Genomic DNA, 20,807 nt, shown 5'->3' with positions numbered 1-20,807 from the left:
CTACAGTGCAGAAGGAGGCCATTCGGCCCATCGAGTCTGCACCGACCACAATCCCACCCAGGCCCTACCCCCACATAATTTACCCGCTAATCCCTCTAACCTACGCATCCCAGGACTCTAAGGGGCAATTTTTTTTAACCTGGCCAATCAACCTAACCCGCACATCTTTGGACTGTGGGAGGAAACCGGAGCACCCGGAGGAAACCCACGCAGACACGAGGAGAATGTGCAAACTCCACACAGACAGTGACCCAAGCCGGGAATCGAACCCGGGACCCTGGAGCTGTGAAGCAGCAGTGCTAACCACTGTGCTACCGTACCGTATGTCAGAGCAATGGTATGACTGGGCAGCTGGTTCCTGAACCAATGCTGGAAATCACTCTTGGGGTGCCCTGGCCAGTGTTAAATGCTCTCAAATGTTGCCGTGTCAAGTTGCTAAGACTGTTGATGCCTGCACGCCTTAGCACAAGTTCCTCAGTTAATGTTGGGGATATAATGAAGCCATCAATCACTGTCAGTTGCCTGTTTAGTCTTGAACTTCTGAGAGTCTGCAAGAGTATTAAATACAACGTAAGTGTATAAATACATTAAAAACACAAGAGTTGCACCAAAAGAATTTAACAGAATAAAACACTAATTTCCAACCTAATAAAGACATGTCGACCTCTCCAGTCACACAGATGGACAACACAGAACGCCAATGCGCACTTATGAATGGGATTTATAATAGTTGTAAGTGTCATTCATCGTAACTCAAACATCATAAAGTCGAGGGCTGCCTGTACTTCAAATTTATACCTTCAAAAGAAAAAATTGCAGAGCAAATAGGAAAGACCAGAGGTGTGGGACTAGTTGATAGCACTTTCAGAGAACTTGAACAAGCCTCCTGTGTTGTATGGTTCTGGGTGATGATGATGGATGATGGGTTGTATTGGTATAGTGCAATCTATTCATTATGTAGCTAAGTACAGAACAGAATGGAAGCTTAAGTTTCCATAGCTGACTATAACCACATATCAATCTTTTATTGAAGGGATAGGCAAGCTGAAGATAATGGGTGAAATGATTGGTTGCCTGCGTAAATCCATCCACATGCTCTAATTAAGTTATTTATTGAAACTATGGGTGTTCGTGTTTATTCTGTTGTGTAAGGGTTAAAAAAAAATCCAAGCTATTAAAATCACTTTTTCTATAGTCCACATTGATCCTATTTAATGTGTTTCTAAGTTTAACTGACTTAAAAATAATTATACTGTATTTGAAAACCATATAAAAGGCAGCAGACCCCTGCAGGAATTGGCATTGCACATTAGGCAGCTAATTTTTTCCAAATGTCTGCAGGATTGAAAACTTAATTTGGAAAATTCATCTGAAGTGGTAAACAAGACAGTATGTTTAAAAACAGTTTTGTTTTTACCAAGTTTAAAATGAGAATGTGGAACCTTTCTATATTATCATAAATATTTATTATAGACGTCATGTTCTTGACCATTCATGCTCATTCGAGGAAAGGAGAAATGCTTTCCACTCTTAATTTCTATCACTATTCCATGTTTTCTGGTATCTTGTGATGTTAATGTGGCAATTATTCAGAGCCATTTTTGTTGGGTACTTTAGTTCAGATCAATTGGAAAAAGTTGCTGATCTCTCCAGAGAGCATCTTAAAGTTTTTAGGAACAGCGATGCATGAGCTTTTTAGCTTGCTGCCAGAACTGATCTTCCTTACTGACCTAGTTCTTTCACTGGAAAAAAATCCTGAATGAACCCAGAACATTTAATGTGTTACTTTTTAGCCTTGAAGTTAGATTTTTGGGATTTAACTCTAAAAGACAATAGGCTATGATAAGGAACAGGTATGTGATTTTGTTATCACTTCAAGCCACTTATAATCTGCACATCCACTGCATTTAACACTTTCACTGCAAAAATGCAATCCTTGAGCAATTAATCATGCTACGACATCTGTCTGATGTATAAACTTCTTGTGCCAAACTAATTCAAGTTGTCCTCATCATGGTAAGATCTCAAGAATGAGCACAATTGAAATATCCTCTGTTGTCAGTAGATTCTGTGAATGATTAAAATCCTTAATAAATAGCAGTATTGTAATTTGAATGAAGCACTGCAAAATTGAGTGATTTAATGTTTGTGATGATTGAAAACTGATGGGTTTCACAATTTGATTTATTGTCACGTATTAACATACAGTGAAAAATATTGTTTCTTGCACTATACAGACAAAGTATACCATTCATAGAGAAGGAAATGAGAGAGTGCAGAATGTAATGTTACAGTCATAGCTAGGGTGTAGAGAAAGATCAACTTAATGCAAGCTAAGTCCATTCAAAAGTCTGACAAGCAGCAGAGAAGAAGCTGTTCTTGAGTCAGTTGGTACGTGACCTCAGACTTCTGTATCTTTTTCCCGACAGAAGAAGATGGAAGAGAGAAGGTCTAGGGTTCATGGGGTCCTCAATTATGCTGGCTGCTTTGCCGGGGCAGTGGGAAGAGTAGACAGAGTCAATGGATGGCAGACTGGTTTGTGTGATGGATTGGGCTACATTCATGATCTTTTGTAGTTCCTTGTGGTCTTGGGCAGAGCAGGAGCCAAACCAAGCTGTGGTACAACCAGAAAGAATGCTTTCTATGGTGCATCTGTAAAAGTTAGTGAGAGTCGTATCTGACATGCCAAATTTCCTTAGTCTTCTGACAAAGTAAAGGCGTTGGTGGGCATTCTTAACTATAGTGTCGGCATGGGGAGACCCGGATAGGTTGTTGGTGATCTGGACACTTAAAAATTTGAAGATCTCGACCCTTTCTACTTTGTCCCCGTTCATGTAGACAGGGGCACATTCTCCTTAACGCTTCCTGAAATCGATGACAATCTCCTTCGTTTTGTTGACAACTAATGCAACTAAGGCAATCATGATTCATTTTCTTGCAGTGAGTTCTTCTTGAGTTTTTATGACTATTTTACAAAAGCACAGCAATTCTGCACACTTGTATTCAATTTGTTTTCTCCAATAGGCAGTACAAAAGTGAATTACAGGAGAGAAATATGAAAATCATTGACATGGACCAAGCACTCAAAGATAGGCAGTGGGAGCTCCAACAGAGAGCAGCTCAGGTATCTGGTGAAACAAATGACTTTGATTCAGTGCATGATATTCAATACTTTTCCCAGAGTTTTATTTATTCAGTTGATAATATGTATTTTCCATGTCTACTCATTTCTGTTTTTTCCCTTGATTTTCTTTTTGGAGCCAACTTTAGGTTGATTTGAGGCCAATACTCAGCTCTTTGTCCTGTTATATTTTGTTTGACTATTTTGCCAGATGCGAAAATTATTTCCAATGTCAAATAAGAACTTGGAGGGACAGTATTTGGGAATAATTGGGGATTTTAAGGTGGATTCCTTAAGGAGATTGGTGTGATAGTTTTAAAGGAGTTGGGAATTTTGCCAGATGAAAGACACATTGATGATCAATTCTCATCTTAAAAATGATAAAATCTGAAGTCAGTTAATATTTTTGAGTATTTAATTTAAATCGAGCGATATCTGCAGTGCAGGAATTGAGGATCAATATTTAAATAAAGAATTATAATTAATGTGGCTTTTAATGATCCAACTGGATTACTGGTCATTTAATTTATATTTAATTATCTGGAAGTTTTAAGAAACGAAGAATCTGATACTGATCTCTGATTGTAGGTGGCACAGTGATTAGCACTGCTGCCTCACAGTGCCAGGGGTCCTGGATTTGATTCCCGGCTTGGGTCACTGTCTGCACGGAGTCTGCACGTTCTCCCCGTGTCTGAGTGGGTTTCCTCCGGGTGCCCCGGTTTCCTCCCACAGTCTGAAAGTTATGCTGGTTAGGTGTATCGGCCATGCTAAATTTTACCTCAGTGTACCCGAACAGGCGCCGGAGTGTGGCGACTAGGGGATTTTCACAGTAACTTCATTGCAGTGTTAATGTAAGCCTACTTGTGACACTAATAAATAAACTTTAAAGAAGAATGCTGCCATTATTAGAACACCAACATTAATTTTATCATGATTATAGTTCTAGTTTCAGATTTCCTTTTATTGTATTGGACTTTGTAGTTAAAATAGAATCTAAAATTATGAAGTTTAATCAGATTAGTTGCTTACAGCATCTTCTATTTCACAGCTTACACAATTGGATATGAATGTACATGAACACAAAACTGAGATGGAGCAGAAAATTATCTGTTTACAAAGTTCTTTGGAGAAATCTGAGTTGAACATTAAGGAGCACACTAAAGAGGTTTGATGTCCCTCTTTTTAAACACAAGTTTAACTTTGTCTTTAACTTATTTAATCTTAAATTTTAATTGTGGCACAGTAAAATAATGCATTAGATCCTCTGACTCAGCAAGAGGCAAGACTTTCCATGAAGGGAGACACCTCTAAACAGTGAGAGGGTGATTACTATGTTGCCAGCAATTTTTTTTTTTTAAAGTGCCATTTGCGCAATTTTGTTTCCCATTCCGTTTCCATTACTGTTTTGCAGTTAATTTCGTGGTGACGGTCATGCTTCAATAGCTTTTTTGGAATGCAAATAATATTTTTACAAAGATGCAACCTGGTGAACAGCGAATCTATTCTGGGTTACTCTGCAACATTTGGCAGGATGAGTATGGGATTTGTCGAAAGATCAGATTTACCTGGTTTTGCATTGAATTCTGTAGGATCTTGTTATCTTAAGAAATCACACTATTCCTGTGAAGGTGGCTCACTAATACCTTCTCAAGAGCAATTAGGATGAGCAATAAATGCTAGCCTAGCCACCGATGTCCGCATCCGATGAAAGAATTTTTTAAAAAATTAATTCTTTTGAAGGGTGAACAAAAGGAAGCTATAATCTTGATATGTGATCTAAGTTTTGTTATTCTGTGAATGAGCCACCTAGAATCTAAATAAAACTGCTTTAGATGCATGGTGGACTGCTGATTGGTGGATTGGCTCCCTCAAGGTTGTGTTAATGAATTGATGGACGTAGGGAAAAACCATATTCAACTTTGGAGAATAAGGAAAGGTAGATGCGGGGGGGAAACTGATTTAAGGTACACAGCTGAGCAGTAACTATGTCCCTTCTTCGATCTGAATCTCTGTTATACCCACATTCCATGTTCAGGTTGTCAATGAAACGAACTCTAACATCACTTTGTATGGATAGGTGGAAACTTTGGATAAAAAGCTACAGCTCATACAAGAAGAGTTACGTGAAAAAGACTTTGAGCTGCTCCAAAAGGAACAACAAGTAAATCAGATGAGAAATGAAATTGAAGAAAAGGATTTACAGATTAAGGGATATGAGCAGGTAAATATAACCACGTATACTTCAGCAACGGAAACTTACATAGATAAGTAGCTTCTTTTAACATGCCAAAGCACTTCAGGAGCATGAGGAAAGCAGCTGCCAACCTTAAGATTCCAGAATTACAAAGGGTGATCAAAAGTTTGGCCCAAGTAATAGGTTTGAAAGGAGTAGTGTGAGAGGTGGAGATATAAAACAGTTTTGGGAATGACAACGGGGCTGAAAGCATGATTGCCAATGGTAAAGCTAAAGGGAGTGGGGATTGCACATTTTACTAGAAGCAGACTAATTGGGAACTTTGGGATTGGGGAATGTGAGAAGGGTGGCTGACTAAAGCTGGTGACTGAACTGGAGGTTGAGGTCATGGAGGAACTTAAGGACATAAGTTTTTAAAGTTTATTTAAGTGGGCTTACATTAACACTGCAATGAAGTTACTGTGAAAATCCCCTAGTCGCCATATGCCGGCGCCTGTTTGGGTACACTGAGGGAGAATTTAGCATGGCCAATGCACCTAACTAGCATGAAATTCAGACTGTGGGAGGAAACCGGGGCACCCGGAGGAAACCCACGCAGACACGGGGAGAACATGCAGACTCTGCACAGACAGTGACCCAAGACTGGAATTGAACCCTGGCCCCTGGCACTGAGAGGCAACAGTGCTAACCACTGTGCTGCCCACATGCCCATGAATGTTGGATTTGAGGAGTGGAGGATATGGTACTAGGAGAGGCACTTGGTGCATGAGAGAGCACAAACAGCAGTGTGTTTGGAGCTGTAGATTATTGAGGGTGACGAATAGAAGACCAGTAAAGAGACCATTGGAGTAATCAAGCGCAGAGGCGACAAGGCATCTTTAAAATTCTACTTGCACCTTCTTACCTCCTCCAGTTTAGCTGAGAAGGCAATATAATCTACTACAGTTCCATTGTGAATCATTGCCCTATATTCTCACTTTTATCAAGCAATGTAGATCTTCAAATTTGTAACATGTCTTTTGAGCTATTTACGTGAGTAATGTAGAAAAATATCCAGAGGTATTGCCAGAGGCATCATGAGGGAGGAGAAAAAGATGGACATGGAACCAATGATTTTCAGAGGGGTGTCCATCAACTTCGTTAAAGAGCAGTTTCAGTGAGGACTTCTTGAAGGAGGTGAGAGATAGGAAAGGAATTTCAGAATGTGGAACTTTTGCAATGGCTGTAGGAGTGACCTGGAGCAATAGATAGGAACATAGGAGGAGGCCATTCAGCTCATTGAGTATGCTCCACCATTCAATATAATCATGGCTGGTCATGCACTTCAACACCCACTATCCCCATATTCGTTTATGTCACTGACATTTAGAAATGTCAGTCTTTCATAGTATAGAAGTACAAGGACAGAATTGGAGGAATGAAAGGTTCATTCAAGGCTGGGGAAGGTTACGGGCGTAGTTAGGGGTTTGGCCCAAAATGACCTTAAACAGAAAATATGTGAATTTTATCATTGATACTTTCAGAGATGGTGTTAGGCCAGCATGAACAGAGATGATTGAGTTGTGGGACATGGTGGGGGTAGAAATTGGACAGCTACAAACTACTATCAGCGATGTAGTTTCTGAGCACAAAGACGGTGGAGGGAAGTGATGTGGGGGAAGGGAACTGGAGGTGGGTGTTCTCAACATACATGGGGAAAGATTAGCAACAATTTGGGCAACAATAATACTCAGGAATTTGGAAAAGGAGGTTGAAAATTGGGCAATTGTTTGCGAGGACAGATGTCTCGAGGATAGATATACGAGGTACTTAGTGATAATTTTTGAAAAGGAGGGACAACCATATCGGAGGACGCAAATCACTTTCAAATGTCAGCCAGCTTGGAGCTTAGGAAGGGAGGTCAAATGGTCAGCGCATACGAACAACAAATTAGGATGAGGGGTAAATCATTCGGCCTCTTGAGCCTGCTCTACCAGTCACTAAGATCATAGCTGTTCTGATTGTGGCCTCTGTACTCCATATTCTGCCTTACCCCAGAAACCTTTGACTCCTTTATTAGTCAAAAATCTACCTACCTCTGACTTTAAATATTCAATGGCCCTGCCCCCACTGTTCTCTGGGGAAGTGTTCCAAAGACTCATGACTCTCAAGAGAAAACATTTCTTCTCATCTCTGATTCACTCGACTGATTCCTGGAATAAGGAGATTATCGTACGAGGACAGCATATGGATAAAGTTGACTGTGAGAACCTTTTTCTCAGAGTTGAAATGTCCAATATTAGGGGGCATGCACTTGAGGTGAAAAGGGGAACGTTCAAAAGAGATAGGAGGGACAAATTTTATACACAGTGGTAGGTGGCTGGAACGCACTGTCAAGGGTGGTGGAGGTGGATACGATAGGGGTGACACGAATATGCAAGGGATATGGACCAAGGGCAAGCAGAAGGGATTAGTTTAATTTGGTGTGATGTTCAGCGCAACATTGTGGGCCAAAATGTCTGTTCCTGTGCTGTACTGTTCTATGTTAAATTGCACCTCATACTTCTAATACTCCAATGGATGCAGGCCCAGCCTGTCCAAGCTGTCCTCGTACGATAATCTCCTTATTCCAGGAATCAGTCGAGTGAATCTCTCTGAACTGCTAATGCTTTTATATTCTTTCTTAAATATGGAGACAAAAACTATGTACAATACACCAGATACAGTCTCACCAACAACCGTAGCAAAACATCCTTCCTTTTATTTTATTCCCCTTGCAATAAACAGCAATGTTCCATTTGCCTTCCTAATCACTTGCTGTTCCTGTCTACTAACATTTTGTAATTCATGTACCAGGACACCCAGATCCCTCTGTACCTCTGAGTTCTGTGATCTTTCTCCATTTAAATAATATGCAGCTTTTCTATTTTTCCTGCCAATATGGACAAGTTCACCATTTCCCACATTATACTCCCTCTCCCAATTTTTTGTCTTGTCACTTAACCTATCTATGTCTTATGTCAGCTTCACAACTTACTTTCCTACCTATCTTTGCATCATCAGCAAATTTACCAACCATATATTTGGTTCCTTCAAAGTCATTGATATAAATTGTAAATAGTAGAGACTCCGGCACTGATCCCTGTAGAACTCCATTCATCACTTGTTACCAACCCAAAAATGAACCATTTTTGCTTACTCTTCATTACTCTTCAGTGGTTAGCACTGCTGCTTCACAGCTCCAGAGACCTGGGTTCGATTCCCGGCTTGGGTCACTGTCTGTGTGGAGTTTGCACATTCACCTAGTGTCTGCATGGGTTTCCTCCGGGTGCTCTGGTTTCCTCCCACAGTCCAAAGATGTGCGGGTTAGGTTGATTGGCCATGCTAAAATTGCCCCTTAGTGTCCTGGGATGTGTAGATTAGAGGGATTAGCGGGTAAAATATGTAGGAATATGGGGGTAGGGCCTGGGTGGGATTGTGGTCGGTGCAGACTCGATGGGCCGAATGGCCTCTTTCTGTACTGTAGGGTTTCTATGATTTCCTGTTGGCTAACCAACCCTCTATCCATGCTGATGTGTTACCTCCTACACCATGAGCCTTTAATTTATGCAGTAACCTTTGATGTGGCACCTTGTCAAATGCCTTCTGGAAATATAAATACAGCACATCCACAGGTTTCCTTTAATCCACCTTGCTTGTTATTACATCCTCAAAGAAATTCAATAAATTGGTTGTTTAGTGGTAAGAGGATCAAGGGAGTAGGAAGTGGATCCTGTGGAAAAGATGAGCTCAGAGATGGGACATGAGGGAAATTGGAAGAGAAACTGGAGAAATACACGGATTCAGAACATGAAGGAATGTTGGCAGAGAAGTTTGGGATGCTAAGGGTAAAGGGGGAAACAACTACAGCTGAATAGATGGCATCAATCCTGATGTCAAAGATGTTCATGAGATGCTTGCACTTGTTATTGGAGGTGAGGATGAGTAAGGCAGAGGAGAAGTTGTTAAGGAGGTGGTTGGTAGTGGAAAATAGAAACCTGGGGTTATATTTGCCTTTCAGGATACCCTCGAGTGAGGAGCTTTGACCAAATGGGTCGTGATGGTGCAGTTAAATTTGGTAATGTGATCACATATTTGTAAGTCTGCTGTACTCAAGTCTACACCCCTTTGATTTGAGGGAATGAAGGTGGGGATCATTCTGGTGAGAACAATGGGATAGGAGAGTACTGTTTCTGCCAGGAGCACACAGTTGAGGTCAGAGCATATTGATGACAACATTATGGTGAATGTAGAGCTAAAGGATGAATAGCTTGAAGCTTAAATTGGAAGTTGGAAGTAATTTGTAGGTGAGTTTTTTCCAGCAGTGGAAGTTAAGCAAAAGTGAGGCTGCAAGAACATGGACAGTGAAGGATACAACAGTGTGTTCAGAAATGGTATGTCATCGATCATGTGAGGTAATGAGCTTGGTCCCAGTCAATGTCAATATCAGTGCCAGAGTTTATATGAAAGGAGAGATTTGGATCATTTTACTTGCACAGGAGAGAGCGAGATGAATTGGGAAGGAGATGGAAATCATTGAAAACTTAGCCAGGGGTGAAGCTCACTAGTGAGTTGCCAGTCTGGGACCCATCTTCCAGAAATGCCTCTAAATTGCTTCCTGTGCTCTAAGAAGCTGAAGCATGTGCACGAAAGGAACACTGTTTATTTGTCAAAAGATTACTCAAATTTCTCTGATTTATTCTCATTTATACCAAAACTCTGAGTTCAAAGCATTATGGTGAATGTAGGGCAAATTAATGTGGCAAATTAATTAGGCAAACTGACCAACTTCCTTGTGTTTTCTTGCAGAACATCCAGTAGTTTTCTTATAAATCTATGGAACACTTCATTTCAAGAAAAAAATAGTGATGTACTTGAATGTGCTTCTTAATAACTTCCCACTCATTGACTTCATTGCCATTTATTTAGATACTGAAGAATAAGGATCAGTGCATCGTAAAGCAACATAAGGAGGTATTGGATGAAAGTCAACAAGTACGCTTAGCTCGTGAACAAATGCAGCACTCTCATCTGGAATTGAGGGAGACCCAGCAAAGTTTAGTGCAGGCACAAAGAGAGATAGATCGTCTCTCTGTTGAACTGAACGAAACTATTCGACTATCTCAAGAAAAGGTAACTTAAAAGTGGGCAACTGCAGCAGATGAACAAGATATAGAGCTGCATATCGTATTAAATAGGAGGGAACTGACTGGTGCTATACAGTAGAACACAGCACTTCAATCTGGGAATTTGGGTTTGAATCAATCTCAAAATGATCAAATGAAATTTTCCCTAAAAAGAAAAATAATTAGTAAGGCCTATTCAGTAGAGATAATCCTACCAAACCCTGGATTTCCCTTTCACCCATTACTCATCTCTCAATCCAAGACCACAATGAGTTATGAGGAAGTGAAATGTTGAACTTGTTCAGTTGAGGATTCTTTTGAGGTTGGAGAGAAGACATGTTGCGTGATCCTCTGAGAGAAAAAAAAATTGCCTCACCTCAATTTTAAATGGGCAACTCTTTTTTTTTAAAGTGACTTTCTAGATTCTCCCACATAAGGAAACATTCTCCCCGCATCCACCCTGTCAAGATTTCTCAGCATTTTGTATGTTTCAATCAAGTCTCTTCCTCTTTAAACTCCAGTGGGCATAAGCCTAGCCTGTCCATCCTTTGCTCATAAAAGAATTCAGATATTGGTATTTTTGTGATTGTTCTGATGAGTGCAAGATGAAAAGCTTTGACAAAAAGTATTTTTTCAGCAATACTCAAGTTATTTACCTTTATTAAATCCTTGCTGCTTTTAATTAATCTACACTCGTACAAGTAACTCTTAACTTTGTCCAAGATTACCCTTACTAAATGCTTCCACGCCACTGATGATAAACTAACTGACCTGTTCTGACTGGGTTATTGTTGCCACCCGTTTTTGAACAAAAGTGCAGTTCCCAAAAGAGAAAATGCTAGAAAATCTCAGCAAGTCTGGCAGCATCTGTAAGGAAAGGAGCTGACGTTTCAAGTCCAGATGACCCATTGTCAAGAGTACAGTTCTTCAGTCCTGTGGCATCTCCCCATATCTAAGGAGAAAGACTGAAAATTATGGTCAGTTCCTCCCCAATTTTCACACTTGTTTTCCTATTAGGTCCTGGTGATGCATTAAATTTAAGTGCAGCCAGCCATTCTAGTACTTCTTTATTAATTTTAACCAATCGAGTATCTCACTTCCTGCCTCTTTCACTGACTTTGGCAGCATCGTCTTCCTTGGTAAAGACAGTACCTCAGCCATGCCCATGCTTCTGGCTCCTTTCCGATCCCTAATCGGCCTCTCTCCTCTTTACTATCCTTTTACTATTTATATGTCACAGTAAGAAGTCTGACAACACCAGGGTAAAGTCTCAACAGGTTTATTCAGAATCACGAGCTTTCGGGGCACGGCTCCTTCCTCAGGTGAGCAGCGCTCCAAAAGCTGGTGATTCCAAATAAACTTGTTGATCTTTAACCTGGTGTTGTGAGACTTCTTACTGTGCCCACTCCAGTCCAATGCTGGCATCTCCATATCATGTTTATATGTCCACAGGCGTCTTTTGGATTTCCTTTGAAGTTAGCTGCCAGTCTCTTCTCATTGTCTTATTTTCTTTTTCATTTTCCCTCTGAATTTTATCTATTTTGCCTGGTTCTCACTTCTATTATCAATCTGACATTTGTCATAAGCATCCTTTTTCCGCTCCATTTTACTGTCAGTTATCATCCAGGGAGCTCTGGCTTTGGTTGCATTGCTTTTCCCCTTCATTGGACTGTATCTGAACTATCTCCTCTAATAAGGCAGCCAATTGTTCCATTACAATTTTGCCTGCCAATCTTTGACTGGGACAAATAATTCTAAACCCACTAAAATTGGCCCTCCTCAAATTAAACATTTTTTCTACTAGATTGCTCCTTGTCATTTTTGAAAACTAATCTAATTCCTTAACTATTCCCCTACTGACACTTGATCCACTGGATCCACCTCATTTCCCAGAACCAGATCCAGCAATGCTTCCTCGTTGAGCTGGAAATGCACTGATAAAGAAAATTCTCCAGAACACCTTACAGAAACTATACCCTCTCTGCCATTTGTGCTATTACTATCCAAGTTTGTGTCGGGAAAATGTAAAGTTCCCTCGTCAATATTAGAATAATTGAGGAAATTAAATGTTCAAGTGAGGAATTTCTTTTGAATTTAGAATGTTTTCACTTTTAGTGCTTAGTCTTTTAAACATTCAGCTCTAGCATGATGGATGAATTAGCAAGTTGACTTCTTGCCTAAATCCCAGTGTTGTGTGCCAACTTTTTATCCTTTTTTCTAAAAATTGTTTTCCTTCCTCCCTTTTACAAAGTGTTAACTGCACTGTTGAGGTACAATTCCACGAGCTGCAGCCAGGGACAAATCTCCATTATTCCTGTTGATCTTGATGGTGCCAGAAAGCTCTTTTACCATGGAAGGCATATCCCATGAACTTATTCCTCACCTGATGTCCATGATGTGTACTTTAAGAACAAAGAAAATTACAGCACAGGAACAGGCCCTTCGGCCCTCCAAACCTGCACCGACCATGCTGCCCGAGCTAACTAAAACCCCCTATCCTTCCAGGGACCATATTCCTGTATTCCCATCCTATTCATGTATTTGTCAAGACGCCTCTTAAAAGTCACTACCGTATCTGCTTCCACTACCTCCCCCGGCAGCGAGTTCCAGGCACCCACCACCCTCTGTGTAAAAAAACATGCCTCGTACATCTCCTTTAAACCTTGCCCCTCGCACCTTAAACCTGTGCCCCCTAGTAATTGAATCTTCCACCCTGGAAAAAAGCTTCTGACTATCCACTCTGTCCATGCCTCTCATAATCTTGTGGACTTCTATCAGGTAGCCCCTCAACCTCCATCGTTCCAGTGAGAACAAACCAAGTTTCTCCAACCTCTCCTCATAGCTAATGCCCTCCAGACCAGGCAACATCCTGGCAAATCTTTTCTGTACCCTCTCCAAAGCCTCCACATCCTTCTGGTAGTGTGGCGACCAGAATTGAACACTCTATTCCAAGTGCAGCCTAACTGAGGTTCTATAAAGCTACAACATGACTTGCCAATTTTAAACTCAATGCCCCGGCCGATGAAGGCAAGCATTCCGTATGCCTTCTTGACTACCTTCTCCACCTGCACTGCCACTTTCAGTGACCTGTGTACCTGTACACCCAGATCCCTCTGCCTATCAATACTCTTAAGGGTTCTGCCATTTACTGTATATTTCCTATCTGTATTAGACCTTCCAAAATGCATTATCTCATATTTGTCCGGATTAAATTCCATCTGCTATCTCTCCACCCAAGTCTCTAACCGATCTATATCCTGCTGTATCCTCTGATGGTCCTCATCGCTATCCGCAAATCCACCAAACCTTTGTGTCGTCCGCAAAGTTACTAATCAAATCAGTTACATTTTCCTCCAAATCATTTATATGTATATATATTACAAACAGCAAAGGTCCCAGCACTGATCCCTGAAGAACGCCACTTGTCACAGCCCTCCATTCAGAAATGCACCCTTCCACTGCTACCCTCTGTCTTCTTTGACCGAGCCAGTTTTGTATCAACCTTGCCAGCTTACCTCTGATCCCATGCGACTTCACCTTCTGCACCAGTCTGCCATGAGGGACCTTGTCAAAGGCCTTACTGAAGTCCATGTAGACAACATCCACTGCCCTACCCTCATTGATCATCTTCGTCACTTCCTCGAAAAACTTGATCAAGTTCATGAGACACGACCTCCCCTTCACAAAACCATGTTGCCTCTCACTAATACGTCCACTTATTTCCAAGTGGGAATAAATCCTGTCTCGAAGAATCCTCTCCAATAATTTCCCTACCATTGATGTAACGCTCACCAGCCTGTAATTACCTGGATTATTCTTGCTACACTTCTGAAACAAAGGAACAACATTGGCTATTGTCCAATCCTCTGGGACCTCCCCTGTAACCAGTGAGGATACAAAGATTTCTCTCAAGGCCCCAACAATTTCCTCCCTTGCCTCTCTCAGTATTCTGGGGTATATCCCATCAGGCCCTGGGGACTTGTCTACCTTAATGTTTCTTAAGAACCCCAATACCATCACCTTTTTGATCTCAACATGACTCAAACTATCTACACACACTTTGCCAGACTCACCATCCACCAAGTCCTTCTTTTTGGTGAATACTGACGCAAAGTACTTATTTAATACCTCGCACATTTCCTCTGGCTCCACGCATGGGTTCCCTCCCTTGTCCTTGAGTGGGCCAACCCTCTCCCTGGCTACCCTCTTGCTCTTTATATATGTATAAAGAACCTTGGGCTTTTTCTTAATCCTGCTGGTTGATGTTTTTTCGTGACCCCTTTTAGCCCTCCTTATGTCTTGCTTGAGTTTCTTTCTACTTTCCTTGTATTCCACACTTGCTTCGTGTGTTCCCAGCCTCCTAGCTTTGACAAATGCTTCCTTTTTCTCTTTGACTAGGCTCACAATATCTCTCGTTATCCAAGATTCCCAAAACTTGCCATACTTATCCTTCATCCTTACAGGAATGTGCCGGTCCTGAATCCCTATCATCTTGCACTTAAAAGCCTCCCACATGCCAGATGGAGGTTTAGGTGGAGGTTTTTGCATAAATAGATATGAATGGGACCTTGAGTGATTGATGGGTGGCACAGTGGCATAGTGGTTAGTATTGCTGCCTCACAGTGCCAGGGGACCCGGGTTCAATTCTGGCCTCAGGACACTGTTTGCGTGAAGTTTGATGTGGAGATGCCGGCGTTGGACTGGGGTAAGCACAGTAAGGAGTCTAACAACACCAGATTAAAGTCCAACAGGTTTATTTGGTAGCAAACGCCACCAGCTTTCGGAGCGCTGCTCCTTCGTCAGGTGAGTGAGATCTTCCACTCACCTGACGAAGGAGCAGCGCTCCGAAAGCTGGTGGCGTTTGCTACCAAATAAACCTGTTGGACTTTAACCTGGTGTTGTTGGACTCCTTTCTGTATGTGAAGTTTGCACATTCTCCCCCTGTCTGCGTAGGTTTTCTCTGGGTGTTCCGGTTTCTTCCGACACTCCAAAGATGTGCGGGTTAGGTTGATTGGTTCATGCTAAATTGACCCTAGTGTCAGGGGATTAGCAGGGTAAATATGTGGGGTTACGGGAATAGGCCCTGGATAGGATTGTGGTCGTTGCAGACCCAATGGGTCGAATGGCCTCCTTCTGCACTGTAAGGATTCTATGATTCTATATTCATTGACCAATGTATTTGATGGTACTTTTGGGGGGTCTTGCAACATTTTTACATAAGGTCAACAAAAGTCTTGTTGAAGCTCGTAGTATCTTGTTCTTGTTTCTGATCATTTGGTTATCTTTATACATACTGTCCATAGGAAGCTTGTGCTGCTCAACTTGCAGAAGAATTGAGTGCTGCTCAAGCTCGAGAGACCAAGTTAGAAATCAGGACGCAGGCAGAGACAAAGAAGTTAAAAGAATTGGTTAAACACTTGAAGAATGCTCATCAGAAAGAAGTAAGACACAATTTATTTAATAAGAAATGCTGGAACCTTGTTACTGTGATGGCAGTCTTATCAATTTAAAACCCTTATTAAATATTCAACAAAGCAATAGATGCGTGTCGACCTTTGCATTAATTTGATTCAATTGAAGATTTTGATATATAATTTCTGCTCTGAAGGCCTTTGAGTTACAGTGGCATAGTGGTTAGCACCGCTGCCTCACAGTGCCAGGGGACCCGGGTTCAATTCCGGCCTCAGGTCACTGTTTGTGTGAAGTTCGATGTGGAGATGCCAGCGTTGGACTGGGGTAAACACAGCTCGGAACATGGCAATGAAAATGGCAGGCAACTGCTGGTCTTCATATTTGCTGTAAGAGTTTTAACAACACCAGGTTAAAGTCCAACAGGTTTATTTGGTAGCAAATACCATTAGCTTTCGGAGCGCTGCTCCTTCGTCAGATGGAGTGACGAGAAGGAGCAGCGCTCCGAAAGCTAATGGTATTTGCTACCAAATAAACCTGTCGGACTTTAAACCTGGTGTTGTTAAAACTCTTACTGTGTTTACCCCAGTCCAACGCCGGCATCTCCACATCACTTCATATTTGTTGACAGAAGTATTCTGACTTTTGCCTCTTTTTGACTTTTCTGTACGAAGTTCTATCCTATGCACAGCATCTTCTAGAATCTAGATGCTGCAGCTGACTCTGGAAATCATGGTATTGGGGAATTCTCAGTACAAACCTGAATCCTGTTAACAGTGTGCTGGTATTGCAGTGTGGTGTACTGCCATTCTATTGGTGCACTCTAATGCTATTATTAGTTGCATGGATTTTTACCAGCTAATATGTAATTCTGCCCAAATGCTAGTTGAATATTAATGGACCAATAGATCAAATGCTGTGGTTAGTAGCTAATTGTTGATGCTGACTTTAATCGCAAAGGAGAACTCTTCCAGTGAAAAGCAATAGATGCTAGGATTGCATAAGCCTTAAATTGGTCTTCTATGAACAAATTAATTCATCTCCTAATTTCTTTTTGCACTTCATTTATTACATATATGGGGTGGAATTCTCCCAAAAAAATTCTAAGTGTCAAATTTTTGTAAAAACGGCAGTTAATCCCACTGGTTTTTCAGTGGGATTTTCAAAATGAATTTCCCACACTCTGCGTCACAGAGTGCCCTAGCGCGAACCGTGATGAAAAGCTGGGGGCAGGGCGTGTTCCCACTGGAGAGGCTGGCAACATAGCACTCAGCGGGCCACAGCGCATGCACTAATCTGTCAGCACCAAGATCGGCGCATGTACAGTGGCACATACTGTTGGTCTCCCGATCGCTGGCCAGCCCCAGGAGCCCCCCATCACTGCCCCTCCAATCTTCCCATGCCCCGATTCACTGTCCCCCCACTCCCAGATGCACCCAGGCCAGCCTGATCTCCCAACACCAGCACACCCCCACCCCGCCCCCTTTGACTCCAGCGGGGTTGGTCCATCAGATATGGGAGCAGAATTAGGCCATTCGACCCATCGAGTCCGCTCCGCCATCGATCATGGCTGATTTGCTCCTCATCCCCATTTTCCTGCCTTCTCCTCATAACCCTTCAACCCATTACCAATTTAAAAAATCTGCCTAACTCCTCAAATTTACTCACTCCCAGCATCCACCGCACTTTGGGGTAGCGAATTCCACAGATTCACAACACTTTGGGAGAAGAAGTTTCTCCTCAATTCTGTTTTAAATTTGCTATCCCTTATCCTAAGACTATGACCTCTCGTCCTAGAATGCCCCACAAGAGGAAGCATCCGCTCCACATCTATTTTATCCATATCTTTTGTCATCTTGAATACCTCAATTTGATCTCCCCTCATTCTTATAAATTCCAGAGAGTATAGGCCTAAACTGTTCAATCTCTCTTCATACGACAAACACCTCATCTCTGGAATCAATCTAGTGAACCTCCTCTGAACTGCCTCCAATGCCACTACATCTTTCCTCAAATATGGGGACCAAAACTGTGCACAATACTCCAGGTGCAGTCTCATCAATGCCTTGTATAGTTGCAATAATGCTTCCTTACCTTTATATTCTATTCCTTTAGCAATAAATGCCAACATTCCATTCGCTTTCTTTATTATCTGCTGTACCTGCACGCTAGTTTTCTGTGACTCATGAATGAGGACACCCAGATCCCTCTGCACTGGAGCACCCTGAAGTCTTTCCTCATTTAGATAAGTTGCCTTCCCATTTTTACAATCAAAATGCATGACCTCGCACTTATCCAGCTCCCTGCAAGTGGGGAGCTGTACGAAACCCCGCTGGATTGAAACACTCCTGATGGGGGCGGAGAGGCTAGCGGGCCTGGAAATTCAGTCCTGGTCCCACTAATAGGATACAATCTTAATTTACATAATTTATATAGCTCTACTCCAGAAATCGACGCGGAGCTGACGGCGCCAGACATCCGGCAGCCGGAGACGCGCAGAGGTTGTTCCGCCGAGCGGGAAGCATGCTACACAGCCTCTGCCTGAGCAGCGCAGCGGGCTGGAAGAATCGCCCCTAAGGTTTCTCGCTGAGTAATAGTCTGGCATATCCCTCAGTCTACTATTACTATCAAAGCAGGAAGTCAACCCTGCTTCAATACGGAGTGTTGGAGACCATGTCAGGAGCAGTGCCAGCATATCTAAAAATGAGTTGCTAACCTGTAGAAGCTATGACAGATGAATGCTAGTCAGTGGAAGCAGCATGTGATAGAACAAGCTAAGCAATTCAATGGCCAACAGTGCAGATCAAAGCTCTACAGTCCAGACACATCTTAGTTGTGAACTAACAGCTAATGGCATGAGGAAGATCCACAAACATCCCAACCTTAATGAAAGAGCGTCAATGCAAAATGTGAAGCTGAAACGTTTGCAGCCATCTTCATAGTGAACTTGAATTGAAAATCAATCTCAGTAATAGTGACCATGAAGCAATCATCAATTGTTGCAAAAGACCATCTTGTCCACTAATGTTCCTCAGGGATGGAAATTTGCCATCCTTACCTGCTCTGGCCTACATGTGATTCCAGACCCCCTGCAATGTGGTTGACTCTTAACTACCCTCTGAAATGGCCTAACAAAGTCATTCAGTTCCAAGGCAATTAGGGAGGGGCAACTAATGCTGGCTTTACCACCGATACCCACATCCCATGAAGGAATAACGAACCTTCAAACAGAAATACTGAGTGGGTGATCCATCCTGCTTCCCCCTGACGTCTCCAGAATCCCAGATACCAGTCTTCAGCCAATTCAATTCACACCACATGAAATCAAGAAATGGCAATAAAATGAGAAATTGCTAATAATACTCAGCAGTTCTGGGAGCAGTTATGAGAAGAGAAACAGTTAACGTATCGACTCTGAGTGCCTCTTCAGACCTCTTCAAATGGCTTAAGACACTGGTTACAGCAATCGCTCTGGGTCCTGACAACATCCTGACTGTAGTACTAAAGACTTGTGCTCCAGACCTAGTCACACCCATGATTGTTCCAGTGTAGTTACAGCACTAGCATCCACTGGAAAATAGCCCAGGTATATCATGTCTACAAAAAGCAGGGCAGAGTATTACGGGGACGCCAATGGATCCCGGGAAAAAGGTTAAGTCCGGGTTCTTGGGCAGAGAGGGTTTGGCCGGGTTGGGGAATGGGTGAGGTATGGGTTTAAGGCAGCAGGCGGTATGAATAAAGGAGGGTTTCTATCTTTTTGGGGGGGGGGGGGATCTGCAAAGTGCAACCCTGGAAGATGGTACTGCCCTTTCCTTCCCACCCTTTTAAGAACTTTTGTTTTCTAAATCGGACTGCCCACTCCTGCCTGACTGCCCAAGCCATTTTATGGTGGGGACAGCCTGTTATTGGGGTCAATTGGCTTTTTAATGAGCCTAATTGACCCTTCATTATCTATTTAAATATAGTATACAACTCTCTCACAACCCTCATAGGTGGAATTCTCCCCACAAAAATACTAAGTCCCCAATTTGCAGGAAAACGGGGAGTAAATCCCGCTAGTTTTTCTCAGCATGATTTCTAGAGCGACTCTCTGACACTGCATCACAGAGTGCCTACTGGGATTCCCTCTGAAAATTAGGGGGCGGGGCCTATTCCTATCCGAGAGGGCAGCAGCATAGCACTGAGCAGGCCACTGCACACGCGCCGATCTGTCAGTGAAGATTGGCACATCCGCAGTGGCCCCACATTGCCGGCCTCCCGATCGCTGGCCAACCCCATAAACCCCACCCCCCATTACTGGGCCAGCTCCAATCACAATCCTCCCTCCCTCTGCCAGCAATCCCTGTGTCGAGTGGCAGCAAGTCTATGCCACTAGGCTGGCACTGCCCAAAGGGCACCCTCCAACCCATGACCTCCTGGAGGAACCACAGTGGCTCCTCTTCCCTCCGGTGGGGTCAGCCGCCTGTTCCCTGTCAGTGGGAGCAGTTGTGAACCCCGCTGGAGGAATGACTCTTGGTGGAGTGTGGGGGGCGCGCGCTCCCGGAGACTTCAGTCCCGTGCCTGCTAATGAAATTTAAATCATGACTTCCATATGATAATCAGCACCGCACCGGTTTCCGGTGCAGAGCTGATTACTCTGGAAACCTTAGCCACAGAGATGTTCGGAGGCCGTGGTGCCCAGTGGGAAGCCGGCAAGATGAACTTCGCTGATGTCCTCCTCAGTATGGGGATAGCATAGGGGTAAAGGGGAAGGTGATGGGGTGAACACCCACCATGTTTTAAGCAGACCCCCACCATTGTAAACACGGTCAAGGAGTCATCGACAGTGCTATCAAGCAGCACTTGCTTAGCAATGACCTCTATCCCAATGCTCAGTTTGGGTTCTCCCAGTGCCACACGGCTTCAGACCTTGTACTGCCTTGATCCAAACTTAGACAGA

General features: G+C 42.7%; 1 protein-coding gene across 6 annotated transcripts in view; it reads left to right on the top strand.

Annotated features, from left to right (window-relative positions):
* Positions 1-20,807, top strand: part of ccdc18 (coiled-coil domain containing 18) — a 136,182-nt gene that overhangs the window by 100,055 nt on the left and 15,320 nt on the right. For all 6 annotated transcript variants that reach the window (XM_078218846.1, XM_078218850.1, XM_078218847.1 and 3 more), the window contains 5 exons: positions 3,025-3,124; positions 4,170-4,286; positions 5,199-5,342; positions 10,263-10,466; positions 15,763-15,900. In XM_078218846.1, coding sequence (XP_078074972.1) covers positions 3,025-3,124; positions 4,170-4,286; positions 5,199-5,342; positions 10,263-10,466; positions 15,763-15,900 — 703 coding nt within the window. The remainder of the gene's footprint in view (positions 1-3,024; positions 3,125-4,169; positions 4,287-5,198; positions 5,343-10,262; positions 10,467-15,762; positions 15,901-20,807) is intronic.

The sequence above is a fragment of the Mustelus asterias genome, chromosome 8 (assembly GCF_964213995.1).
Source record: "Mustelus asterias chromosome 8, sMusAst1.hap1.1, whole genome shotgun sequence".
NCBI lineage: Eukaryota > Metazoa > Chordata > Chondrichthyes > Carcharhiniformes > Triakidae > Mustelus > Mustelus asterias.
This window is presented reverse-complemented; position numbering and strand designations above follow the sequence as displayed.